A 27,965-nucleotide genomic window follows, 5' to 3' on the forward strand; every position below is an offset into this window, starting at 1 on the left:
CTGTGGATATTGAAACTTTTTTATCAAACACTGGTGTCAGAACTGAGAAAGGCAGCTTTAGGATGTATAAATTACTGTGGTTTTGATAGATGTTAACTGTTAACACAGTAATCTAAAATTACTGAGAAGTGGAGAATATAGAGATTAGCTATGTTAATTATTCTCTTAGGTAAAGTACTCACGGTGGAATAGTGATGTTTAATCGACAAAATGTTAATCCAATAGGTAAAACATAAATTTGACACAAAGAGATCAACAAAGAAAGCTGCTGCTGAAAAAGGTGACTTCAATATATGTATTTGGTCCTATCTCTCTTACACTTCACATTTGAGTTGAGAATTTTTAGTCAGTAAGTTAAATCATTGCAGTACAGAGAAGAGCCTTTCCAAAGTAAGAAAATAGCATATTTTCTCCAATTATGATCTATCAATACAGGTGTTAAATTAGTTACAGGCTTTGCTAAGAATTTTCCTTCTACTTTATACAAAATGTGGAAATTTCAGAACAAAAAAAAGCATTTTTTCAACAAACTAGAGCAGGTTGAAGTCATGCCTGTCATGCCATTGTATACTTAGCATTAATGAAAATGCATCATCTCAGTTTCTGCTATTTATTTTCTTTTTAAAAAATTGCAGGCATATGATCATTTTTACCTGAGGTTGTCTTTAAAACTATTTTGTGATTTTTTTTTTTATCCAAGCATTCCTTGTACCCTTTAAAACATCACTTCTAAATGAGTGTATAAGTTGGCTTCTTCTGGTGTGACTAACTGCTGCTTCATAAGTGTGAGGAGTGTTGTGATGTAACTTTCCACGCTGGTCTAGTGTGCAGCCTGCCCATCTTTGTTGCAGTCAGTGATACTTAAATATATTCCAGACATCAGATCATACCTTTTGTTCCATTATGTACTGTGTTATGTGTACTGAACATGCACCAAGATTGTAAAATGCACAAAAGACTATTTGCACCTCTGAACACCAACCTCTCTCTTCTAGTAGCGATTTGCTACTTTGCTGGCTTTGGGTGATGGGCTCCTGGAACCCAGGAAATGGCAGGGAAATGGTCACCAAGACATGGAATTAAAAGGTCTAACAGCTGCATATAGCACTGTTTGTTTTAGCACTGGCCCCACTGATGTTGTCCATTCAGTGAGTATATTTTTCTTCTTAGAATCAGTGTAGGTGACAGAAATGAAAAGTGGTGGTAACAAAGAAAGACTCTTGGGATGGCATATGATAGCCCAGTAATAAGTACAAGCTAAATGGCCAACTGATGTCACTGCAAACCTGTTTTTTCTGCCTTTTGACAAGGATTTGTCTTGACTGATCTAATAATCCTGAAATATGTATCCTGGTTTGCTTCTTGAGGATACTTGAATGTTGTTTGGACACAATATTTTGTTGTGGTTTATTATTTTGGTTTTGTTGTTGGTTTTTGTTGGTTTTTTTTTAAACAGAAACCATCTCCACTTTCATGAGAGTTATCTCTCCTGACACCATCTGCTATGTGTGACAGTTCTGCCCTCACTGGCAGTTTTCTGTGTTGGGCTGGTTGTGGCAGCTCAGAAGCTGTGTTACTTTGTGCAAGGATACTGAAGGGAGAAAGTGGGGATGAAAGATGTATGAAAGCAAGTAACTCTGAAATCTGAAATTCCAAGTGCCTTTTGGAATCTGTGGTGTTATGAATCAATATTTCTTACTGGTGGATCTTTACAATGTTACTTTGTTACTGATTTTTAACAGTGAGAAAAGTTCAGCTTCTCCTGTACTGACAAAAGTACTTCAAATTTATGCATTGCAATAGTTAATTCAGTCCAGCAGATACTCAAATATTGAAAATGCCTGTAGTTGAGTCATGCAATTTCTTCTGTACATGTCTCCACTTCCTTTTTATAAAGTTGTTTCAGGACGGGCATTCTTTTTGAGAGAGATTCCTTATTTTGGGGAAGTACATTGAACATGCCTCCTTTTAGACATAATACATGAAATTCAAGCAGTACTGAAGAACAGCTGCATTTTTCTATTATATAATGGGAAATGTCTGGGATGGCTAGCTTCCTAGGCTAGGCACCAGGAGGTGTGGTGTGGCCCTTGTCTCATTGAAGTCTGGGTCTGAGTGAGACATACTGGTAAGGTATCACAAGTCTTACCCCACAAGATTCCTAGGGTACATTACAGATTCTTAAGGATCACTAAGACTTGCAAGATTCTGACAAACTGCAATCATCTATTTAGGTAATAGTGCCAGTGATTGCTTTCCACTAATCTAATTTACACTCTGTAATTATTTGCATTCATTTTCAACAGGCTCTTCTGTCCAGTTCAACTCTATGGAAAGCCTGACACATTTTCTTCAATTCCATGAGATAGTAATGGCGCATAAAGAGGAGTTTCTACCGTGCTCTGCAATGGAAAAGCACTGGAGTTTCTATAAAGAATGCAAAGATTTTGGATTCTAAAGACTTCTTGAATGCTAATACATTTGTCTTTGCCATCATTTAAAAGTAAACATTTGAGCTTTAGAACTAAGTATTTTGCTGCTGTCATTTTGATTAATCATTTGTCCAGCACATGGTATGATAGAAAGTTTGTTTGGGTAAGTGAGGAACAGGGAAGTACTTAGTAGCAGGCAAAGATAACTGTCAATGTTTACTCTTGCACTGCAAGATTAAGGAATGGGGAAGTAGATAGGACTTAGACACTGATACGCATTGTGAAATATATTCCAGGTTGATTACTTGGTGTGAACTTTTAAGTTTTTATTTAAGATCAAAGTAACTGCCCATGCTTGATGGGGCAGGACAGAAACAGACAGGCAGCAACACTCACAGTCACTTCTTACAGCTAAACCTGAAACTGCTGTGGCTGAGCATGTGCTATCAGAAATGGCAAGGCGTGTTTGTATAGTAACATAAACTGTTAAGTTAGGCAAAAATTCAAGATAAGCAGCCTTGAAAATCATCAGCAGCTTTGCATTATGTGGCATGCATATATATATAAAAACATTTGAGAAGGGGGGCAGGTGCTCAGAGAGGTAAAAAGAGGAATCTTAGGTATTGGAAGTGCTCAAGAAAATTCCATTCATGTTTGAGCCAAATCTCTCTGATAGACAGAAAACGTGCTGGCATATGACAGGAAATGCAATTAGCCTGTTTGTGGAACATGAATTTTTCCAGGTAACAGCATCTTAGATATTCATCCCAATCTCTGGGGAATTTCTGTTTGATTAAATTTTACAATGTTTGAATCTGCTTTAGCAGCATATTTGTAACAGACTTGACTGTTAAGAGAGTTATCTGCATTCAGTTGATATTCTTGCTCTTTCTTTCTTTGGATTGTAAGAAGAGATGGAATAATAATAGTACCTGCTACTCCTAACTCCAGTGAATAGGATGGGAAGTATCTCCTGTTAATACTTAATGTCAGCAAGCTATTGGAGTGTGAAGAGCTCTTCTGCAAAGATCTGATTAGTGTCTTAAACAGAAGTTGGTTTAGGAAAGTGAGAGGGTTCTGATGTGCAGGGAGCTAGTACTATGCCCTAGAATGCATGAGCAATCATAGCCTGATGCGCTGTAAGAATAAAGAAATGCCAGTGGCCTGGAAGTCAGAAAAGGTAAAAGCTGCTGAGTGACAGGTATTTTGTAAAGTCAGTTTCACAAAGAAAGAAAATGGAGTGTTCTCACAACTGCAGCAGCAAAACAAACCTGAAGGCATATTGTTTCAAAGGAAGTGCTCATTCAAATACTGTGCTTTCACTGAAAAGTAAAAGGTATTTGACTGTTAAAATGACCTCTGAATTATGTTTGTTTGTACATTTTTTCTTTGTTGCAAGATGTCTAATAAAATTAATGTACAAAACCTGGGAGAATTTGACAGCACTATTTTGGTTTATTATATTAATGTGATTACATGACCTAAGGCAGTCCTAAGATACAGTGATAGAAAATTGAATGAGCAAGCTGAGCAAAGAGGTAAAAATGCAAAGTGCTACATGAAAACCACTGTCTCTTATAGATGCTGCATGTAAAAGTAATATACTACTGAAGCTTTTTTCAGTTTTTCAGTTTTATATAAGCATCTTGAGAAAGGCATTAGCTTGTCAACATATGGCTTAATATGACTAACAAATGTAGGATTCTGCTCCCCAGATCTTAAAACTGAATATTCTCTAATCTCCCTGCTGGAATCCTTTGATCTTAATGTAAAGATCCATTAAGAGAGAAAAAACTTAAAACCATCATGTTTTCCCAGTTTAAATTTATGCTTTTTAAGTATACTTTTGCATAAAAATATAAGTGGTTGTCACTGGTGAAAGATGGGCAGCTGTTAGTGATGCTAACTGCAGCAGAGTAACAAAGCTTCTACTCATAAGTGGCAGGTCACCCTCCCAGCTGCTTTCATGATTCAGTTCTTTTATTTAGTAGACCTCTTCTCTACTCCTAGGCTGTGAATTTGCACTTACTTCATGTGGTGCAGGATAAAGTAAAAAAGGATCTAAAATGCAAATATTAAGACAAAAGTCCTGGCATTCTGACTGCTGTTAATATTCACATGGAGAATAAAAGGAGAAAAAGGTGATGCAAAAAGCCAAAAATTCAGATTCATATTTCTGCAGAATTATTTATTTTTTGCTGACATGGAATTTAAAAAAAAAAATCTGGGGAGATTAATACCAGTAAGGAAGAATGCAAGAATCAAAATAAAAGAATGAGTGAGGAGGAAGATAAGCAGGAGGCAGACAATATAACACAAGATCCGTAGATTTTAAGGCCAGCAGGAGCCAGTGTGACCTCCTGAGTAACACAGGTCAGAGGTCATGAAGCTCTGTGAGCAAGGGAAACATGTGAAGAAGAGGAAGAAAGTAAAGGCAGGTGCAGAGAGAGCTAAAGTCATTTTAAGCAGAGGATCAACACAAAACATTGCACCTTCTTGCCAGGCAAAGCGGAACAGGTCAGGGAAGAGAATAATGGGAATGAAAGCCAGCCTTGGGAAAGGTATTTACCGTACTCTAAGGCAATACTGCTTGGGTTTTTGATGGTGGAAATGCAGCTAAGGGGGAGGGAGAAGGATGAATAATGTTGCCATAGGAGTTTGGATAAATTCTTGAAACAGTTGAATTTGGCAAGTGTTTTGTCATGATGACACAAAGACTTTTTTTCCTGGTCTTCAAAGCTTAATACTAAACTGGAGGAAAATACTCTGTTCAGATCAATAGCTTGAGCAACTGCCTACATGAGACTTGGGCCCTTTATTCTTATCACCAGTAGTTAGTTAACTAGATGGGTAGGAAATTATGGGGTGATCTGACATTTGAAGTGCTAAGTTACTGGCCATATCAAGGACACAGGAGGGAGTAAAACATTTCTAAGGAATGGGACTTCAGAACAGGATTCAAATAACTTTTTATGTGATTTTTGTGTCTATGTCTTTCTGAGTTATGGATGTGGGGTTTCTTGTTGGGGTGTTTTTTTTTAAAAACAAAGCTTTGGCTTTGTCTGTGGCAGGAGGTTTTACCATTTACACCAATACTGGTGTTGCAGAGTAACCTACAGGTGAGTTTTCCAGCATCTGTGTCCTTTTGATTTCACTTACGCATTTCTGTGGTGAGAGCTCAAACACCAGTTACATATAACTTGGTCACAGTGGCTTATGCAATTACCAGCCTTAAGCCGAGCTGTCACAGCGGTACTCCGCTGCAGGGTCAGCGCTACAGCAGCAGACAGATGCTCTCCGGTGCTGTGGCGTCTTCCACATTTCTCACCGAGCCGGTGCACCAAGGGCCCGAGGCTCTCTGCGAGCAGAGCCAACAGCTTGGCCTGATCTTAAAACACCAGCCTTAAGCTGGAAGTGGCTGGGGAGCTGCAGTCTTCCAGTGCAGCGGCAGGTTATTTCACTGCTAAATAAAAATATTAAAACGTCCCCAACCAACCTGCTATAAAGCAGAGGCTTAATGCCAGGGTGCAGCTTATTCAGAGCTGCAGCTATTGCCGCGCCTCGTGCCCGCCCGCCCGGGACCGCAGCAGCCTCTGCACGGCTGTGCGCTCCCGCGGCAGCCGAGACGAGGACAAGAAGCCTGGGCCGGGACTCGTCCCCAGCCCTGCCCTAGCCCTGTCTTGCCGCCCGGTCGAGCCGGCTGTAGTGTTTGGGAAGCTCCTCGGCCGCTCCGCCCCCGAGGGGCAGTCGTGGGGAAGTCGGTGCCGCGTTTTGCCGGAGGGGCGGCGTGGAGGCGGCGGGTTCCTCCCGCTCCCAGGTGCTGGCGGAGACCTCACCGTCACCTCCCACTCGTCCTCCTCGTCCTGCCCGCCAGGTTTCGGGGCGGGCGGCTGCCCTTCTTTTTTCCTCCACGTCATGGAGGAAAATGCTGTGCCGCACACACATCACAGGCCCCGTGCACACGAGAGCGCCCCTTCGACCGAGCAGGGCGCCGGCCCGGGACGGCCGCGATCCGCTCGGGTGAGTGCGCGACCGGCGGGCACGTCCCGGGACAGCGGCAGCGGGAGGTCCGGCCCGCCGAGCCAAGCCCTAACTTCGCGGAGCGGGCAGCAGCTCCCGTCCTCCTCCCGGCGGCTTCGCTGTAGCCGCAAATTTGGATGCTCGGCCGTGGCGGCGGAGTTTGGGAGGAGAAGGAGGAAAGGGCGGCACTGTGCGACTCCGCGGGAGCGCAGCGGGCGGCGCTGCGCGGGGCACAGAGCGCCGGGCCGGGCCGGGCGCGGCGCTGCAGGCGGCCGGAGCACGAGGAGGAGGGTCGGTGCCCGTGCTGCGGGAGAGCTCCGGTAAGAAGGTGCTGTTTGTCTTAAAAGTTAGTTAGGGTGGGATTTTGCGTCTCAGGAACAGGGTGCGGGTGTCCGGAGCCGGGGCACACACCTGCCCGCAGCCCGGCTGGCAGGCGGTGCACCCAGATGTCGTAGCCTCGTAACCTTCTCTCCAGAATCAACAGTTACACCAACTCAAAGTCAGGTTTGGTAAGAGGAATCGGGGTTGCTGTGATGTTGGCATTTTTTCGTTTCCCGGTAAATTGTTCAGAACGTTCATGCAGCTGTGTTCAAATGTGCCAAGTGCACTTAGTCATTTCTTTAATATGGAAAGAGGTTCTTTTTCCTTGTAAAGAAACAGAAAGTAACAATATCAAGAACCGGTCAGAACTTCTTTTTTTCTCGAAGACAGATAGTAGCATTTTGTCCCTTATTATTGGGTGAACAGATTTACTAATACCAGAATAAGGCTTAGAAAAAGAAGACCTTACGGGGGACTTGCACTGTGTCCCACCTGAGGATCTGCTCTACTGAACATCCTCTGACTCATTCCAAATATCTAATCCATATCTGATATGGATATAATATCTAATCCAACCTATTTCATTTTGAGATAGGCATATTTCCTTAATAGTAGCCTTTTTGCATAAATAAATTTCCTTAGTAGTAATCCTTTTGCGTTTGGTTGCTTGTGAGAGAAACAGCTGAGGGGCAGAGATGGTAGATAAACTTGCTACTGAAGTGGAGGTGATTAACAGGAAAGAGCTGCTTGCTTCTTTCAGCAAGGGAATTGCAACAGTCGAGTGACACTGGGAGGCAGAAGATTGAAAACAAGTACAAGACAGTGGGTTTTTACACTATGCTCAAGTGAGCTGTGGCGTGTTGCGCTGCACCCCCACACTCCCTAGTCTCTGCGAGTCAGAAAGCTTATGCAGGTCCAAAAATGACTGGATGAAAGAATGGAAATTTCGTAAGAAAGCAGCATTTGTAACCTGTCTTTGAAAACTTCTAAGCTGTAAGGAAATGGATCTGGAAATGTGGAGGTGTTAAAAGAATATTTGTTCTTTCTCCTGTTTCCAAGCGTCAGCTTTTGACTACTATGAGACAACATGTTGGGCTGGATGGCCTCCATGGATATGATGTGATTGTTCTTTCATGCACATAGCTTTTCTGAAATGGTCGTAGAAAGGGAAGTGAAATGCTACAGTATTTGTACAACTGTGGTTTCTGGTTTTATGCATCTGATAGTGGTGGGTTTTGGCCCAGTTCTCATGTATTTTTGTGTATGCTGCCCAGCTGTAAAGGCATTTAAAGATTACCAGCAAACCTGGCTAATGCATTTTGACATATGTATAGTATAAATTAGTAATTTGTAAGTATTATAACTTTGTGAAAAGCAGTAATGGTGATAAGGAGTACATTCAAGTTTCAGTTTCTTGGGTTGGCACCACCTCTGTGTGTTATTACACTGGGTATTCAGACCCCCAAGAAAGGGACACACTGAAAACTGCGTGTGCACCAGGTTCTGTAGGTTTTGTGGTTCATAACCTGTACTATGCATGGTATTTTATGTGCAAATTCTTCTAGTCAGTCAACAGGCTGGCTGTGACCATCCTATAAATGCCTTGCTGACTGGCAGGAGACTGTCTGAAATAAGTCCAGGTAAGTTCAGAGGAATTAAGCTTAAAGCATTTACGTAGCAGTTACAGCTACAGAGTCATCAGGAGTCATATAGTGACTCCAGCTTTTGAGGTCTTCCAAGAAATATTGATAAAGGAACTAAGAAATGTACCAGATGAGTCATAAAAAGCTCATTTCTGCAACATAAACAGTGGGGTGCTGAATCCAGCAAGGGAGTACATTTTGCGTAATTGTCAAAAAGTCAAGCCTCATCAGACGTCTCCCTGAAACACTCCAAGAAGGCTTCACCAGGGTTTGCGATGTGGCCAAGTGTGAGGCAGAGGTCAGTCTGCTTTTAGTACAAGAGAGACAGCTGTGAAGAAAGAGGAGGTCTTTGATTGCCCCACACCCAGATAAAGGCAGGTGATGGGGTCGCTACCAGCCTGTCAGAGATCCACCCATCCTCCTGCAGCAGGCCCTGTTGTATTATCACGGCTGCATGGCTTGTCTGGGGGATCAAGAAGCTAGCAGGATTCCCTGCTGCCAATCAAAGATCTTTTCCTGGATTGACTGCGGAGTGCAGTTGGCCCGTGTGTGTTTTTGTGGGGCATTGTTGTTTGCTGGGGGAGGTCTTTCTGCATGCTTGATTTCCAGGCAGGGACAAGTCAGCATCCTAAATTTTACTCAAAAGATGCATAGCTGTCTGCAGACCTTTTTCAGTTTTGCATGTGCTGGGAGCTTTTGTCTCATGGAAAATGTCCCATTTTCTTAACTTTTTAAAAATCAATTTATAACACATTATATAATTGGCCACAGTACCCTCCCATCATACAGAAAAGAGTGACCCAGCTACTGGCTTGCCACATTGCATCTTATACAAACAGAGGCTGCCAATATTAAGTATTAATAGTCCATATTAAGGAATCTGGATATGTTATTTCTGTATAATTTCACAGTGCTGGGGATAATGAGCTAAGGCAGGACTGCAGGAGCCCTTGAATCTGTGACACCCAGAACCTCTTTGGGGCTTATGACACTCAGCCTGCTTCAGTCACAAAAGTGCAGTTTATAATCCTGTATCATCTGGGAGACTGGTGATGAAGAGGAGGCTGGTGTGTGTATTTTGGTCAAAATGTGGATGGAGAGGAGGCCAATGCTACATGTGCCTTAGGAATACTGCTGCAGTGCTTTCCTCGAGGGAAAATACCATGATAGTTGTTTGTGGTATACACAAATAGTACAGTGTTTAGTTCCTCAAATTTCTTTGTAAGCATCACACACAGAAAAGTTAGGTATAAAAGCCCAGAAATTTATTTCTTTATTTCTTTTCTTTATTATACGGAGACTTTGTATACCATTCAAAGTACTTATGTATAGGTGAACTTGCAACGCAGGTCATCATATCTAAAGAGAATTTCAGGAAGTGTCATGAGTGTCATGTGGGTCTCATAACAGTAGCCCAAACTCCTGGCCTTAGCTTAGTGTCAGAGCTGTTTTATTTGTGGAGGGAGCAAGGCTTCTGACACCTGGAGTCTTGGTACCTGAAGTGTTACATGCGTCTTAAACTTGGTGTGTCTTCTGACAGACTCCTCGTGTCCCGGTGCTTTCCTGCCTCTCCCCAAGTTGTCTTTACTTTGCTGGAGAAGGAAATTAGGTTGCTTTGATGTGATCTGTTCTTTTTATGGTGTTCCTTTCTCCCTGTCTTCTTGGTGCTTAGAAATGCTATGTGAGTAAACAAAAATATATGCTTCTTATACAGATAATGCCTTCCACAGCTTAATAACAATAAAACCTTCCCAACTAACCTGCAAAAAAGCAGAGGCTTATGAGTTCAGAGCTGCAGCCATAGCCACCCCTGGGACTTACCATACCAAGTCTCCATGTTCACTTTTTTCCAGCTAACATTTTACAATTTTCTTTTGTAATTTGTGCAAGAAACAGTGTCATCCCACTACTTCTGTATGTCCGACTTCAAACGCACGTGAAGCACTGATGCTGGTGGGGGCTGCAGGCAGTGGCAGGATGGAGCAGACACCAGGACTGGGTTTGCCCACCAAGCTGGCTGTACACATATTGATCTCCTGGGACAGAGCACCCTAAAGAGGGGAAGAGAACACAGCAAAGTCCTGGAGGTATGTCTGCAGCTCTCTTTGATGTGGTCTTACTGATGTGACAAGGTGTGACTTTGTGGGAGGGGGGGAAATGACTTAAAGAGTGTGATTTACAGTGGGGGTTTGCAGACTAGAGTCTGCAGGCAGCTTGGTGGTGGGGGGAAGGAAATGGAGAAATATTTTGAGCTGTTAATGGGAGTTTTTCTGCAGTGCTGTGCAGTTTCTCCTGCTTCCCTGTCTAACAGGAAATTTCCACCCTCTTTTACAGTGCTTCTCCTTGCCAATGAACACAAATTCTGTCCCTTTGGGTCTAATTTTTATGTTATTCTATAGTTTAAAGGTTAACCCTCTCTCCACTGTAGTACTGTTGCTTTAAACTCCCATATGAGGTGGAAAAAAGCTGTTAAATGCTAGATTGCCACAAATTAGAAGGGACTAAACTCTGTTGGAGTATGTATTTGTTAGTGGGATTTTGTTTATTTGTTTTCTTGACTCCTGCCTTTATAGTACTCCATGTGCTTGGCAAGCACGGATACCCCCCATGTCACAAAGTCAGAAAATTGAAATTCTCAATGTATAAGCATCAGGCTTAGGAATTTTGACTGACTATCTCTATGCCTTCTTAACACTTTCTTGCTTTAAGAGCGCTGCAAATCCTCTGACTGGCATGACACAGTAGTATGGGATGTACCAAGGGATTTGCTGAGAGACTTTTCAGGCCTTCAGCAAAAGAGCTTTCATGAAAAGTTTCTGCAAAGTTTCGTGTAAAGCAGTTCAGATTAGTTGGGGTTGCAGAGGAATTATGTTCTCTCTTGTGCTGCTTGCATGATCCTGCAGAAGTTGGTTGCCTCTTTTCCTGGCCAAGAGCTGAGACATTGATTTTCTTTACCTTGACAGATCTCTGGGACGTGAATGTGCTGAAATTGATATATTTTCCTGAAACTGCGAGGATTGCCACTGGAGGCAACTGGAAAGGAGAATCCAGCCTTTTCTAAAGCGCCTACAGAGAGCTGGAACTGAGTGGCAAACAGACAAGCAAAGCAACTTACTGTCTGCACAGGAAGTTCTGCTGGGAAATACAGATCCTGTGCAAGAAACAGTCCTCGTGATCAGTACTGGGACAAAGTTGCGTGTGATATCCACAACTGCCAGATCTTTGCTGTGTTTCCTAGGTATGTGGCAAAAACCTGTCTTTCTGCTTCCAGAAGCAAAAACCACACTGTGCTAAATTGTAGTAATTTCTTACTGTTTTTCATTGGGACACTCTGCTGGTTTAAGTCTTCACAGTCTTAAAATTGGCAGGTTTATAATCTAATTACTTCTAAAAATGATGACATATTTTTCCATGTCTTGCAATTAAGTGTTTAAGTAATTGAAGTTACTTAGCTCTTTAGTTGTCCATCATTCAGAGAAAATGTAGTGAAAAGTAAGTAATCTAACTTATTCAGGCAAGCCAAAACAAGGGGGTGAGATGTGCAGAATGAGGCTGGTGCTAAGTGTAACTGTGTTGGAGGGGCACAGGCTGAGGCTCCAGTGCAGAGCAAGTGGGTGGAAACTCAGACAAACTTGATAGAATCAACTTATTGAGATTTAATGACAATAAAATGTACTCCTACAGAAATCCCATGATCCCTGTCAATAGATAATTTTGCAATGGAAATAACCAGCTAACAGCAGTAAAAAAAAAAGCACATTAATAAATTAGCTTTTCCAGTTAGCAGCACTGAATAGTTAAGTAGTGTTAAAAGTTTAATTCAGACAGATACTTTACAAAAAATTAAAATAAATAGCTTAGGAAAGTACACAATTACTTTTCCTCTTCCCTACTTTCCCAGGAACATCATCCCCTCTGTCTTTCCCAGACCTATCAAGGCCCAGACTTGATTTGTATAGACCACAGGGAAAACCAGGAGGAGCTAACTAAATTTTTGCACAGGGTTGGTCATGCAAACCACCAAGTTTGCATTGCTGTGTGAGCAGGTGTGTTTTAAACAAACAGAGGTGTTTTATCAGGGGGAACTTTCCTGAAGTGTTTTTACTTCCAGGAGAGGTAATTGTTCCATCTTTAAGTTCCTGCTTTATGTAGTAATGGTGTTAGCTGCTGAAATAGGCTGTGACCTGGTTTCCAAGGAAAGGTGTAGACACTGGTTCTGCTTCAGCTGCCTTTGAGTGATGGGCGTGCAACAGGTTAGAGAAATCACTTGTTCTGCTACTCTGATTTTTGTTGTTGTTGTTAATGCTACCTACATGAAAGTACTTGCCCTTTTCAATCCCTCTCTCTGTTGGGCTTTTTTGTAATTTCCCAACCTCTATTCTGCTACTCCTGCTCTTCTCAGCACCTATTCACTTTATTTTTTTTTAACCTAGGTGACAGCAAGAAGTTTGATTCATGCTGTACATATCAGAAGGGTTCCTTCATGCAAGAAAGAATCACATGTTGGGGTAAAAGCACTCCTATTCCCCTACAACTGTTCTCCCTCTTTCATCTTCTTCCACAGACTTGCACTCAATCTTGACCTTTTCACTTAACTCTTGCTCTGTGGCAAGCAGAGAAGCAGGCGGCCTGGCAGCGCTTTCATAGCAAGCCCCATGTATTTCAGATCCACTGAGGAGAGAGCGCTGCCTGCTTGCAGCCTGAAGTTTCCAAGAATCCCTATTCTAGTAGCAGTCAACATGTCTTGTCAGTCTGTGCTCTGGGCAAACCAGTCCCAAGCAAATGGGACGAAAGACAAGAGGTGGTTCCCACAAACTGGCTGTCTTGTGTGGCACCAGAAGTGATTTGTGGCATCTGTGGAAAGTCACAGACCTCTTTGATTGGTATTGCTTAAGTAGAAAAGAAGCTTTATAAATGTGATAATGCTGTGCATTAGGAGAGATCCTGGCTTTTGTTTTCTGTAGCTCAATGTAGCTGGGGGTTGAGATTGGATTTTTACTTGCCTACTGAGGAGGTCCTTCAGGAAGGACTGGCAGAGGGCAGGGGCCAGTGGGCATTGATACATACCTTGTTTTCCTCAGGAAAGTTGTGATGCATTGGTTATTACAGGCAGACAGGTAACAGGACTTCCTCAGGTAGTCCTGCCTGCATGCCTGCTGCTAAGCCAGTTGCTTCCAATACCAAAGGGATGCCTTTCCCTCTCCATGGTGTCAGCTCTCTTTGAGCAGAGATCCCTTCTTTTTTTCCTGAACAAAACCCAACCTTCAAAGCAGGAGTTTATCCTTCTACCTGGAGGTACATCTGATATCTTAGTGCCACCAGGCTCTGTGCTTCCTGTGATGGACCTGGATGATTCATAATGGCTCCAACCAGCAGGCAACATCCAGGGAGCTTGTGGGCATTGTAGATTTACCTGGAAGCTTCTACTTTGAATCACTGAAGCTCTTGAGTTTAATGCAGCACAGTCTGTATCAGAAAAGACAAGGAGGAAAGGGAATGGAATGCTGGGGAGTTGAAAAAAATCTGTATTTTCTTAAACAAGGTAGTTCAGAAGCTTCTAATTCAATGTGCTCTGGATACAAACTGGACAAACTGGGAACACCTCTGCACTGTGTGGACAGCAGGTGAGACTTGCCATCCCGAGCAAGAGGAATGTGACAGCTGGTAATTTATTCCTGCTCAGGGTGAAGGGAGCCACAGACTCCTCTGCAAGAATGACGTTGGCATCACAAAGTTGCACAGTCTGGGAGTCTGGGTACATTGAGGTTGTGAAAAAAGCAAAAATAATAGTGTGAGGAGTGGCAGTAATGCCCTGGTCTCTCACAGGAACCAGGTCTCCATAATACTATTAGAGTCTTATTAAAGTGAAGACGCGTTTTCAGAGACACAGTGTGAGCCCAAAGCCTGCTGGTTTCTTTGTGCTGCTGAATGGACAGCAGCACCTCTCCATTCCTCTGAGCTCTCAAATACCTCCTTAAACATTTGCAGAGGGGTGTCCTCAAAGAAGCTGCTGTAGCGCTGGTGTATATGAGCCATTGGGGGTCAGCCAGAGCAGGATCTTGGTTCTCTGAGTGAACTCACACTTGTGCTGGCTAGAGAAGCTTCCTGGCTTTTCTCTGTTGCATCTGAGTACCACTCTGGGCTGGAGGAGCTGCTGGGGTATTCCTGGCAGAGGATCAAGGTTGTGTGCGATACTGCTACCCATGGAATTCCTCACATTGGACAGCAGCAAGGCTGTGCAAGCAGGGTTGGCAGAGCTGGCAGTTACAGTGCAAAAGCTGGGCTTTTTCCTGGCTTCTCTTTGTTGTGACCATGACTTCTCCAGGGATGCTTCATCCAGCCCATCTCACAGTTCATGTTTTGGCATGATTTGTTGATCCTTTGCAGTTCCTGTTTTCTTTCCACCAGCTGCAGCATGCATCAGATGCTTAGTTTGGGCAAGGTGTGTCTCATGTGCATAGTAGAGCAGCTAGGATGCAGAAGAAGTTGTCTGCTTGTTTTTCCAAGGCCAAATCTAGGAGTAGTCTGGGTAGTTTCACCACATTAAGTTCTGCTTCCTAACATTTAAGTATGACTAGATGTTATGTGACAACCTCCAGCAGTCTAGTGGAAATGTTCCTACCCATGGTGGGGGAGTTGGACTAGATGACATTTAAAAGTCCCCTTCCAAGCCATGTATTTCCATGTTTCTATAATTCTATGAAATAACATATGATGGCATACAGTTTCTCAGTAGGAGTGATAGTGTAAACATGATTTTACCCTGAAGGAATAGAGGTATGTTTTGTGAAAGATCTTATTCCCAATGAATTAATATATGGTGCTCACAGGTGGTTCTTCAATTTCAACCACCACATCTCATAATGTACAGTTTTACCTGACTGCTGCGTTCTTCTTCCAATTAAAAACAACAGCAGTTCCTATTTTTTCCCCCTGTGTGTTTACAGGGAGGTGGATAAGGCTTCTCTCCCCTTTCTGTATGTGTGGTCTGCTTCCCTCCAGGAAAAATATGCTGGACTGGTATGAGGTATCCAATGCTACCTAGATATGCAGTTCCCCAGCGGGACCACAAGAATTTCTCTGCATAGCACTGAGAAGATGCAAAGTTAATAAGGTTCACTTTTCACTGATTTGGTAAATACAGAGAAAACTCTGGTGGGCACACTCAAAACCAATTTAAACCTTGCCTACACTGGTTAGTATTGTTTCCACAGCATCTTAGATATTCAATGTTATGGAACTATTAATAATAAAAACTAAATAATATAGGAATCAGAAACTTCAATTTTGCAGTAAACTTGATACCTGATATGTGATAGTGCACAGTGGCCTTAGCCAGAGTATTTAGATCAGAATGCAGAAAAAGTTACAGAGCACTCAGGTGAAACAGAATAGTTTTTTAGGTAGGCAGATCATCACTCCCTCTTAGGGTCTGCCTTGGAGGCCAGAAGTCCCACTGATGCTTTTACAATTTTTTACAGAAAAGAACATTTTTTTTAGTTATTAAAAGATACAAATGAAGAAGCAAACATTGTTCTAATTTATCCTAATTTTGATGAAAATACCCTAATCTGTAAAACAAGCCAAAAGGTGGATTGTTGTCCTCTGTAATACTTTGTTCTCATTCAAAACTGAATTTGTTTTAGAACTCAGTTCAGTTCAAACAGAAAACACTGAAACAGAAAGTATTTCTATTGAGTTTGTAAGACATACATTGACTTGAGGCATTGTGCATGTGTTTTGGGTGTGCCAGTGAAATGCAAAGTTGTTCAGTTGTTCACATGGTGAAGAGAGCAGCATGTTCAGGGTTTTCCAACATGGTTGCATCTGATGTTAGCAGCACACCTTACCCTTGCCTAACATTTTTAAACTTCAGTATCACAGAAGACATACTTAGAGCCTTCCTATCAATGTGAAGAGTTGCAATTAATGCCTGAGGTTCATGACTGGAAGCTTTTAGCTGGGTCGCTTCCCAGCTACCACACTCCTGAAGTCAGAGTCCTCCCACGTGAAGCCTGAGGAGCTGGGGAGAGGATTTCCTCCCTTTCCTGACAACTTCACCCATTTTTATTTTGGGATTGAATCCTGAGCAGTGGGCATGGCTTTATGAATTCAGAAACATTTTACATAGTAGTCCTTGCAGTTGAGGTCATGATCTTTGTGAGGCTGAACTGTAGCTAGTCTCGAGGGATGGATGCTTTACTTTCATCCATCTTCTCTGAATGTGAGGAGCAGTTGTGAAGGGAGAGACAATTCCTCAACTTTAATAACTAATTTTTTTTTTGCATTACAGTGCTAGTGATAAGGAAAATGCAGATTTTTTTTTCTTTACATAATAAACTGATCTATTAATCAGATATAAGTTCATGTGTTTGTTTTTGGCCAACATGGAGAGGGTAAAATCTGTGAGGTTTATTAAAAGGATGATGCAGAGGCAGGGGAAGAGGATTTCCCGGGGAGCCCAGGTTCATAGAAGGGCTGTGTCAGCTGGGAAGGCTCTGGATAGAAGTCTTACACTGGGTGAAGACCTGGGGTTCCTGCCCTCCTTAAGTCCTGGAACGAGCAAATGTACCTCAGGAATCTTCATACATGTAGAAAAGACAAGTAACACATTTTACAGAACAAAGCAGGATGTCAATGCCAAGCTCATAATATAAAATCTTGATACAAAAGATGGAAAGTTGCATGTGTATTGTATGACATCACCTAAGGAAAAAGTTTTTGTGGGCAGGATAACCAGAATTAGCATCTGGTCAGTGCTACCCAAGATAGGTGCTTTGGACAGCAATAGTTGCTGTTCTCATCTGCTGTGTTCATTCATTCTGCTCCTCTGGAGATGATGGCATGTACGGTGCGGTTCTATGTCTGAGTAGGGCTTTGAGTCTGCATGTGGTAAAATATGAAGTTTTTCAGATGATTCAAAACCTGATGAGGTTGTGGTGGCCCTTCTATACCAAGAGATTTAATCCCCCAGTCTCCCACTGTTCATCAAGAAATCCAAGTTTTTGCTGAAATTAACTTTATACTCATAAATTATTTAGAAGGGAAGCAAAGGTGAGGAAGGGTCTAGAAAGTAAGTCATATGAGGAGTGACTGAGGGAGCTGGAGTTTTTTAGCCTGGAGAAGAGGAGGCTTGGGGGAGGGAGACCTTACTGTTGTCTACAGCTATCTGAAAGAAGGTTGTAGCGAGGTGGGGGTCAGCCTCCTCTCCCAGGCAATGAGCAACAGGATAAGAAATGGCCTTAAGATGCACCAGGGCAGGTTCAGGTTGGATATGAGGAAGAATTCCTTCATGGCAAGAGGGATGACCCTGATAACTACAGTATTGTCAGTCTCACTCCAGTGCCTGGTTAAACTAAGGAGAAGATTATTCTGGGAGTTACTGAAAAACCCCTGAGAGAAAATGTGGTCATTGGTCATAGCCAGCATGATGACACAAGGGGAGGGTCCTGCTTGACAAGCTAATTACCTTTCATGGCAAGGTAGCTCACCTTGATGATGATGTGATCTTTTTTGATTTCTGTAAAGCTTCTGACACTGTCTCTCACAGGATCCTTCTGGATATGCCATGCAGTAGGGGCACAGCTGGCTGACGGGTCAGACACAAAGGGTTACAGTGGATGGGGTGGCATCAGGCGGGTGACCTGTCACCAGTGCAGTTCCACAGGGCTCCATCTTCGGGCCAGCGCTCCTCAACATCTTCACGAATTACTTGGATACAGAACTCAAGATTAATTCAAAGATATAAACTGGGACACTAAATTGGGAGGAGCTGTTGAAGGCAAAGAAGCCCTGCAGAGACATCTCAGCTAATTAGAAGGCTGGGCAATCACCAATCATATGAAGTTTAACAAAAACGGGTGCTGGATTCTGCACCTGGGACAGGGCAAGCCTGGAAGTATGGACAGACCAGGATGCACAAGGTTGGGAGACCAGCCCTGTGGAAGTAGACCAGTGGGCCCTGGCTGATGGCAAGTTGAACATGGTCAGCAGCCAGGCGGGCCAGCCCTGTCCTGGGGGAACCAGGGACAGCATCACCAGCCAGGAAAGGGAGGGGATTGTCCTACTCTGCTCTGCTCTGCACTGGGGTGGCCTCACCTCGAGTGCTGGGGGCAGTTCTGGGTGCCACAGTGTAAGAAAGACATAAAACTAATGGAAAAGAGGAGGGTCACAAAGATGGTGAAGGATATGGAGACAAAGCCATATGAGGAGCAGCTGAGGTCACCTGGTCTGTTCAGCCCAGAGGAGATAGAGGGGAGGTCTCCCAGTGACCTACAGCTTCCTTGTGAGGTAAAACAGGTGGACAGGCACTGATCTCTTCTCTGTGATGAACAGTGGCAGGACCCAAGGGAGCAGTCTGAAGTTTTGTTGGGGGAGGTTTAAGTTAAGTACAAGGAAAAGGGTCTTCACCCACAGTGTGGCTGGGCACTGGAAGAAGCCCCTCAGGGAAGGGGTCACAGAGCACCAGCCTGGCACAGTTCAGTACTGTCGTGGTCCAGAGGTGGACAATGCTCTCAGGCACGTGATATGACTCTTGGGTATCCTGTGCTGGGCCAGGAGTTGTAGTTCACTGATTCTTGTGGGCCCCTTCCAACTCAGGACATTCTAAGATTCTGTGGCTTTGTTTGGTTTCATAGCAACAGAATGTTTGGCACTGGGCAGAAGCTGGGCAGGGCTGACACAGATAGAGAGATTAGGGAGAAGTTTGGAATGTGTTGGATTTTCTCCCTTCTTTTTGTTTGTCCAGACTCGCCTTTTTGAAGGAGAGAGTAAGAGATGATTCACTCCTTGATTTAGGCAATCCCTGTTCAGGCAGGGGTGGTAGGTGTTGTCCTTGGTAGCCAGGGAGACACTGGGCAGAGACATGGGGTGGGCTTCACAGAAAGGCAACACCACATAGATCTTCTCCCTCCAAAATAAAAAGCCAGGGCAGGTTACCTGTTTTCCCCTCTAGAGGGCTTTTTTTCATATGGCTGAAAACCTGCCTTTGGTCAGGAGCAGTTTTTAAAAGTGATTTTTTTTTCCAAGAACACGGATACATAAAGGAAGTTGGTAAAGGAGAAACCTAGATTAGACATTGGGCTGGGATTAATTTGAAGAAGAGATGAAGAAAAGCACCTGCTTGCTGTGGGGGAACGTGGGATTTTTGGCTTCATAGGGATATATGAATGTCTCACTTCATTTTGAGGATGATGAGGCACTGCAACAGATTGCCCAGAGAAGTTGTGGATTCCCCATCCCCGGAATTATTCGAGGCCTAGGGGAAGGTTCCCTGCTCATGGCATGGATTTTGGAAGGAGATTATCTTTGAGGTCCCTTCCAACTCAAACTATTCAATAATTCTCTGAGATCTGCTTTTTCTCTTTCTTTGTTAGCATACCTGGAGACTGTTTCTAAAACCTGCACTTTGTACGAAATAGGTATGTGTTGGCTGACCCTGGTCTGTACCTGGCAACACCCAGGAGATAACATTTCCTTCTTTCTGTTGCCCTAGGATAAAAATACTTGGGACAAAGAGGCACAGGGAAAGGCAAAGTCCAGGGAGAACAGACAAATGAAAAAGCTCTGCTTTGACAAGCTGCAATTTGAATGCAGCTACAGCTTGCATGACCTGACATCAAAGGGAATGCTAAAGATGCCCAAGTTAGTCTTGCAGTATATTTGAATGCACATCTCAGTATTTCATTTTCATACCTATGTGAGATGTCCAGGCATCTGAGCCACATTTGCTGGCCCCACCATTTTATTGGCTCTGGAAGCACCCTGAAATAACTTCTGTTTGAAAGAAAATACTGGGAGCTGTTCAATTTAAAAACAAAGTAGAGTTTATTTTAAGCTAAGTAGAGCTAAGTTTACTGCTGCACTTGTTATGTGGTTCTAGTCTCATTTTAATTTGGGGATAGTAACAATGCTGATTACACTCAGCCAGTAAAGCCAAGCTATGTGGAAGAGGATCTCTGTATTTAGCTTTTATTGTGGTAATACCTCAGTTGTTAATGTGCTACAGGAATTTTATTAAATAACATGCTATATAAAAAGGGGCCACATGTATTTTTGTGGTCACATCCAAGGTTGTGTCACATGGCACAGAGCAGGATGGATGCACTACTGCTTACTGCTACCACCCCTTTTGCCTTCAGAAGGGTACCTTCTTTATACATTCACACCAGTGGATCAAAGTGCTATGTCTTTATCCACCTCTGTCTTCAGGGCAAGTTACAAGTATTTTCCAGAACGAATCTGAAGAGAGACAGGAGACTTTGGGCTTATAAGATCTTGTTGGCACATGACAGGAAGGAAATTCATTTTCCCTTGAACATCTTCATGAGCCAGCTCCAGTGTTTGTGATAATGAGAATGCAGTGTTTGAATTCTAAAGCTTTCGGATTCATGCTTTTTAAAAAAACAATACTAATATCTACTGTTAGGCACACATTCTTTGCAGACTTCCTAGACATGCCTGTGCTGCTCCTGTTGAATGCCTTGTAGTTACTCAGGAAAATATACAATCCTTCCTACTCACATGAATGACAGTAATGTCTTTGCCAATCCACGGTTTGCTGTGCTTCAGTTTGTGGCTCATTAGAGATTTTAAAAATGTTTGGAAAAAAACTGTGGGAGTCCTGTTCTGATACTCTTATTTGACTGGAAATCATGTGGTTTATTGCCTTCACTTAGCTAATTCAGGGAAATGAAATTTTAGAATTATGATTAGGAAGAAACCAGAGATTACCAGTCGCCTTCCTAATAAGGTGGTATTTATGCTGTAGGCAGACTGGTGTGCACATATCTTTCTTTGAGGTTGGAATCATCTCTGATTATTTCAGAGATGATTTCAGATTTAGAGTAAAACTATGTCTTTTTTTTCTTGCAGAATGAAGAGACACAAGTGGTCCTACAAATGCCCCTCACGAAGGAAGATCTTGATTCTGTGTGTTACTGGGTGGCTGATTGCACTGCTGAAGCTCCTCCATGTCGAAAGACACTTTTTTCCCTCGAAAGGCATTTACTTAGTTGAGCACTTCTTGAGCACTTCTTCTTATGTCAGAAACAGATATTCATACTCTAGAAATGAGTTCCAGTATGAAATTAATTGTTCGTCTATATATGAACAAGATCCTCATGAAATTGGGAAGAGTTTAGAGATAAGAAGAAAAGAAATAGTTGATTTAGCTGATGAAGATGTTGTAGCAATGACAAGTGACTGTCATGTATATCATTCACTTAGGAAATACCAGCTAAAACTTGTTTCTGCAGAGGAGGAGAGTTTTCCAATTGCCTATTCTTTGGTTGTTCACAAAGATGCAGCAATGGTAGAAAGGCTCATACATTCGTTGTACAGTCGTCAAAATATTTACTGCATCCATTATGATCAAAAAGCAGCAAAAAGTTTCAAATCTGCTTTGAACAATCTTGCTAAATGTTTTCCAAATATTTTCATTGCATCGAAATTGGAGACAGTGGACTATGCACATATTTCACGTCTGCAAGCAGATTTCAATTGTTTGTCTGATTTGATGGACTCTCCCGTTCCTTGGAAGTATGCTATCAATTTGTGTGGCCAAGATTTCCCTTTGAAGTCAAATTTTGAGTTGGTGGCTGAACTGAAGAAACTTGGTGGAGGAAACATGCTGGAAACTTCAAAGCCAAGCAGTAGCAAAAGAGAACGATTTACTTATCACTATGAGCTTATGAAAGTGCCTTATGAATACATGCAGATGCCTGTAAAAACCAACATTTCCAAGAATCCGCCACCTCATGATATTGAGATATTTGTAGGCAGTGCCTATTTTGTTTTAAGCCGAGAATTTATTCAATATACCCTCGAAAGCTCACTTGCAAAAGATTTTTTTGAGTGGTCAAGGGACACATACTCTCCAGATGAACATTTCTGGGCCACTCTGGTACGTGTCCCCGGCGTCCCTGGGGAAGTTCCGAGATCATCCCAAGATGTAACAGACTTACAAAGCAAAACTCGTCTGGTGAAATGGAATTATCTTGAAAACTATTTGTATCCTCCATGCACTGGTACCCACCTTCGCAGTGTCTGCATCTATGGGGCTGGAGAATTAAGATGGCTTCTGAATTACGGACACTGGTTCGCCAACAAGATCGACTCCAAAGTAGATCCTGTCCTGGTAAAATGCTTGGCAGAAAAGGTTACAGAACAACAGAAGGAGTGGGTACATTTGTCGTCTGATGAGCACTTTCTGCACTTAAGTTCTACGAATGCCTTGACATAGCAGCACTGTGTTCCCTGCTGTTTGCACAGCACCTGCAGTTCTGCTGCCTTGACCTGCTGCAGGATGGCAGTGAGGAAAATGTCCATTCTATGTAACGTCCAGGGCCCTGCAGAGCCAGTGCCTGGCTATTTATTTAAGTAATTTCTCGCTGATTAACTCTTTTGCCACATCAAACCTGTAATTGTCTTCAGGGTGATTCTGAGATGGTGAAGTTTGCTTTTGGAAGCTCTTGTGCTCTGTGTCCCAGAGTATTTTACTTCAAGTGTGTTTGTATCTTTCATAAGAAACTTCAGCACTTCTGTCTGCCTGTCCTGTTTTCCTTCACTTTTGCTTTTATTAAAGGAATAAAGGGAAGACCTCTGTATCTGCTACCTCAGGAAAACTGCAAGTGCCCATCTCACAGAAAAAAAACCAAGAGATCAGCATGAACACCAAATAAGCCATGTGACCTCACCTGAAGTTCCACACTTCTCATCTGTGGGAGCTGCACAGATCTTTGCAATGTGAATATGACTGGATGATATAAGGGAAAGAAGATCCCTACATACTGCATTGTGTGTACCATTATTCTCTTCTCCCAGCTAACTTGGGTGTTGCTTTTCCTTCTACAAAGCATGTGATCAGAAGCTGTGCCAACACTGTTGGTTTCACAGACAGTGAAAGTTGGTTAAACAGTTGTGCACTATTGAGTGCATACAGTTGTGTGTTCTGCAAAGGCAGTATAAATTCATGCCCTAAGGACAGTTTCTGCAGCCACTTGGGGGAGGTGTTCGTGCCAAAAGAGTTCAGTCTTCATTTCTATCTCTGCCTGTAGGAATGGCTTTATGTGAAATCCCAGTGCTCTTGAGACAGTATCCCTACACACAGAGCTATTTTCAGTTGGTATTCAGCAGTGTGGTGCTTTGTTGAAGTGTTGAACACACAAAGTTGAGCAGTAATCATAAGAATAGCCGTATTACAGAAATGAAGTGTGTTTCTGTGCAAGTCCCATGGGTGTGCACTGCCATGATCCCAGGCTGACAGGTGCCTGAACGGGCCCTGGTTCAGCTGTGGAGCAAGAGTTCTCCAGTCCCTGCTTGCCATGGCCCTGCCAGGCCTCCTAGCAGTGAAGTGGCTCAGGAGCCTTCTCGCGGCTGGGCTTCCCACACTCCTTCATGAGGGAAGTGTTTGCAAGTGCAGGGGTCTCTGCAGAAACTCCTGCAACTCAGAAATGCCACTGGCATTTTGGGGGTTTCTCTGGAGTGCTGCCCTGCCACAAGTTCAGTTTTGGTGGTTCCAGTGGATCCCGGAGTTTAGCTTTCTCCATGTCACTGTCTTCTTTCTAGCCATCTGTCCTTTATTAAGGGTTCTTTCCCCCGAGTGACTTTGGGATATCTGTGTCTGGTCGTACTAATCTACAGATTGCTCTAGTAATGACCATATCTCATATCAATGAGAAATCTTTGTTCCTTATTTGAGCAGAAAGAATCAAGCTGCTTTTTAGTCTCAGATTTTGTTTATAAATTTAGTCACGGCGAAGTCATTCGTGGCTCAAGACTGGCTTGAGAGTCAGGATTCTCAGGCATTTTTCCACATTTGTGACACTGATTTTTAGTAAGATCTCAGACAAGCCACCTGAGTTTTCTGTTTCAGCTGTTCCCATTGTAGAATGGGAACCATAATCTTCTATTGTCTTGCTAAGCACTTTGAAACCTGTGGGTGTTGTGGGTTTGGTTGCACAATACTAATTATTTAGTATTCACTTATTTTATGGATAATTTATTGTCCACAAAACTGTTTCTGGAGTCTGTGGCTGCACAGGTTAAGTATTTCTTAAATGTACTGTTTCTGAAATAAATGGGGATTATTTTTAACATCTGTGTTAAAACTAAATACTTCAGTGACATGCCCTGTCTACCCAAGACTGTCCTGACTTGATGTAATTTATAAATACTTTGTAGAAAATTAAATATTGATAGTATTTACAGATTCATATGTTAGTGCTTGCATATAAAATAGAGTCCTCATGTGCTAAAAAAGTTAATAAAAGAGAATGTTAGGATCCAAGAGGGCCAAGCTACAGCCTTTTATACATATAAATTAATGCTTAATGATATATTTGAAATGTATTTATTTAAACTGGCTGTATGTATGTATGTGCACATATACCCATTTTGGTTTAATTGTAGTTTGATCTGCCATAGATTTATAAAAATAATCCACCAGCAAATTAAACTTCGTTGAAAAGTGTAATTTTAATCAACATGCAGCTTTGTGCTATTTTAATTGGGTTGGGTTGGGTTGAATGATGCCTGTCATTTAACTGGTTTGGAAGAAGGCACCTCGTAGTTCCAAGGTGGCGGAGAAGCGGAGGTGGATGTGGCGCGGCGTGAGGCAGCATCCGCCACTGCCACCGCGTCTCCTGGATGAGGAGGTGGGCGGTGTGCAGACACAGCTGCAGCTCTAGGAAATGCTGGTTTTCCAATGAATTCAAGGTGTTTCTGCTGTTCTGAAAGCGGCTTTAAAGGCCATCCAAGGTTGTAGAAAACAGTTCACAAAAATCAGTCGTTGGATTGGTGAGGCTGGAAGATCCTCTGGTCCAGCCTCTTGCTCACAACAGGATCAACACTGAATTTGAGCTGGGTTGTTTGGGTTTTCCTGAGACTCTTGCAGATCTCTAAGGAAGGAGGAATATTTTCCATTGTTTCCAAAGAAAAGAGCAGTCAAAATATAAGTGTCTTAACTTCTGAATAGTTTTCTCTTTGTTTTTTGGCTTTGCATTCAGCAGTGTTGCCATACTGTCATGCCTGGATCACAGTTAAGTGATTAGACGACAGGGGTGTGTAACATCCTCAGCATCACTGTTCTTTACATGGGTAGGTCTGCTATTGCTGGACCCAAGGAGTGATACACAAACTTTCTGTGAGAAAGTTGGCTGAACGGCTGAACCTAGTTTATGGCAAAACAAAGTTTTATTTTGGCTGAAACTTAGATTATAGGCACTTACCTGCTCTCACATGGTTTGGTTTTTTTTTTTGGTTTTTTTTGTGGTTTTTTTTTGGGTTTTTTGGGTTTTTTTTGGTGGTTTTCTTTGTTTGTTTGTTGGTTTGGTTTTATTTTCCTTAGTAAAGCTTAGATTTCCTTTTTTTCCTTTTTCTTTTTTCCTCTTCATTCTTGTCCTGACTTCTGAGAGAGAGTCCCCTTGTAAATTATTTCACAAATTTGAAGTACACATGCATTTGCACATATTGGTTTCTTCTGTATTTGTTCTGCTGAAGAAGCACTATGCTGGCCTTCTTCCACCCACCCTGCCCTGTGCTGGTCACATGGAGAATCTGGACTATCAGTTGGCCTAGTTTTCCCATTCAGGAAGGATGCATAAGCAGGGCAATAGTACTGCTCCTGGCTGTCAGCACTGGTGTACATGTCCTGCCCACCATTTTATTAGTGTCTGAAAACAGCAAAAATGCTGAATGCATTCCAACACAGACAAATTAAGTAAGGAAGAAAAGGAAATAATGAGCTTTAGTGGAATAGATGCAGAGCCAACATTTGTACTACTTGTCTTGTTAATGAATTTATTAGGCTAGACATGTAATCCGGAGGATAGTATGTACCAACATAAATGCCTCACTACGTATTTTCTTTGGCATGGGAATAAAAGGATGTGAAAGGAAAGACTGGGAATTAGACTCTAATCTGTAATTGTAATTAAAATGGACTTGGCCTGTTGAGTATTTCTATGACTACAGTGTCATTAGTATGGCATTTAAATCAGAATGTATAAACATAAGAAAACCAGTAGGTGGGCAGCAAATGTGGAGTATATGTGGTGCACTAATGTGTGTTTACAGTGTGACCTTGAGTTTTATTTCAGGTATAATATCTGTTTTAGCTCGATGTTTTTGCAGAACCTGGGTTGTTCTTGGTGGTGATAATTTTGGCTCACAGAAATGATACTTCAGAACACAGTGATCTGTTACTGAGATGCAGTAAATCTGTACTGAAAGTACCCCAGTGCTCTTTAGTATTTCAAGCTGACAGTTACACACTCTATCCCAGCCCTGTTTCTTCAGAGCTACGTAACTCTTTCATTTTCTATGGCTAAGGGATACCCATCTTTATAATACCAGTCTTTTTTAGAAGAGAGAGAAAGCAAAAACCACAAACCTTTGTATGAGGCATTTTCTCAAGTAGGAAAGTCTGTGGCAAGTTTTTGGTAGCAGGAGGAGGGTGGGGGTAGATTCTCTGAGAAGATGCCAGGAACTTCCCAGCATATCTGATAGAGCCTGTGCCAACCAGCTCCAAGATGGACTTCCTGCTGGACAAGGCTGATGATGATAGCACCTCTGGGATAACGTATTTAATCAAGGAAAAAAGCCATACCAAGCAACAGCAGCTACAGCCAGAGAAGAGAGGATTGAGACTGTGAGACACACCTCAGTACAAAGGTACCTCTTCCACATCAGTGGAGAAGGAGAGCAGGAGGTGCTGCACATGCTGGAGCTGATTCCCCTGCAGCCCTTGGTGCAGCCCAGGGTGAAGCAGCTGTGCCCCTGCAGGCCATGGGGATCCATGGTGGAGCAGAGATCCACCTGCAGCCCCAGGAGGAGTCCACAGTGGAACAAGTGGGTGCCCAAAGGTGGCTGCAACCCCACGGGAAGTCCACACTGGAGCAGGGTCCTGGCAGGACCTGTGACCCCATGAGGGTACCATGCTAGAGCAGGCTGTGCTTGAAGGATTGCTCCCTGAGGAACATAGCACCATGAGGAAGGGGTGAGGGAAGGTGGGGTTTTTAAAATGTGTTTTTAATTTCTTATTTCCCTAGTCTTGATTGGTAAGAAATTTATTTGCCCCAAGCTGAGTCTGTTTTGTCCATGACAGTAATTAATAGGTGAACAATCTTTCCTTGTCCTTACCTCAACTCAGAAGCCTTTCATTACATTTTTTCTCCCCAGGCCAGCAGAGGAGGGGAGTGACAGAATGGCTTTTGTGAGCAGCTGACATCCAGCCAGGGTCAACCCAACCTAGATGGGAAGGAGCTGGATGGTATTTTTTAAGGGAGGCAAAGACAGTAAATTTTATTGCTACTGAGCCCCCATTTATATCTTAGCAGAGATTTAGGTGGAAATGCTTACATATAGCATGGTTGCTGCAGCCATCTCTGATCAAGGTAAGCGAGACTTGAGTTAGTGCATTTTAAAAACAAAAATGATTTAGCAAAGAAATTCCTGAAGCCTGTATCAGTTTCTTGTCTTATAAAAAACAGGTGCTTAAAAATTTACTGGAATTTGACTAGGGGATTACAAAGACTCAGGGTACTATGCT

General features: G+C 42.7%; 2 protein-coding genes and 1 long non-coding RNA gene across 25 annotated transcripts in view; 2 read left to right on the forward strand and 1 right to left on the reverse strand.

The window, feature by feature from the left end:
• ANKRD31 (ankyrin repeat domain 31) overlaps positions 1–3,857 on the forward strand; it is a 64,110-nt gene extending 60,253 nt beyond the window's left edge. For all 9 annotated transcript variants that reach the window (XM_064405570.1, XM_064405571.1, XM_064405575.1 and 6 more), the window contains one exon: positions 2,307–3,857. In XM_064405570.1, coding sequence (XP_064261640.1) covers positions 2,307–2,458 — 152 coding nt within the window. In that variant the 3' untranslated portion in view covers positions 2,459–3,857. The remainder of the gene's footprint in view (positions 1–2,306) is intronic.
• Positions 3,858–9,673: 5,816 nt separating this feature from the next.
• On the reverse strand, positions 9,674–19,006 carry LOC135289757 (uncharacterized). 7 transcript variants are annotated; one of them, XR_010352480.1, is made up of 4 exons: positions 18,515–19,006; positions 17,908–18,005; positions 10,238–16,969; positions 9,675–10,093 (listed from the first exon to the last, which is right to left on the reverse strand). It is a non-coding gene; the product is annotated as an uncharacterized LOC135289757 (long non-coding RNA). The 7 variants fall into 7 exon arrangements; XR_010352479.1 differs by having other exon boundaries at positions 10,238–17,299; XR_010352477.1 differs by having other exon boundaries at positions 9,674–10,093; positions 10,238–10,467; positions 13,830–19,006.
• On the forward strand, positions 11,517–24,896 carry GCNT4 (glucosaminyl (N-acetyl) transferase 4). Of its 9 annotated transcripts, none has more exons than XM_064403590.1 (3): positions 11,517–11,650; positions 12,846–12,924; positions 21,290–24,896. In XM_064403590.1, the coding sequence occupies exons 2-3, from the start codon at positions 12,872–12,874 to the stop codon at positions 22,656–22,658; spliced, it is 1,422 nt and encodes a 473-aa protein (XP_064259660.1). In that variant the 5' UTR covers positions 11,517–11,650; positions 12,846–12,871; the 3' UTR covers positions 22,659–24,896. The 9 variants fall into 9 exon arrangements, with proteins under 9 accessions (XP_064259660.1, XP_064259665.1, XP_064259659.1 ...); XM_064403591.1 differs by lacking the exons at positions 11,517–11,650; positions 12,846–12,924 and adding exons at positions 19,035–19,185; positions 19,792–19,836; XM_064403593.1 differs by lacking the exons at positions 11,517–11,650; positions 12,846–12,924 and adding exons at positions 19,086–19,237; positions 19,792–19,836.
• Positions 24,897–27,965: the final 3,069 nt, after the last annotated feature.

The sequence above is a fragment of the Passer domesticus genome, chromosome Z, assembly GCF_036417665.1.
Source record: "Passer domesticus isolate bPasDom1 chromosome Z, bPasDom1.hap1, whole genome shotgun sequence".
Classification (NCBI taxonomy): domain Eukaryota; kingdom Metazoa; phylum Chordata; class Aves; order Passeriformes; family Passeridae; genus Passer; species Passer domesticus.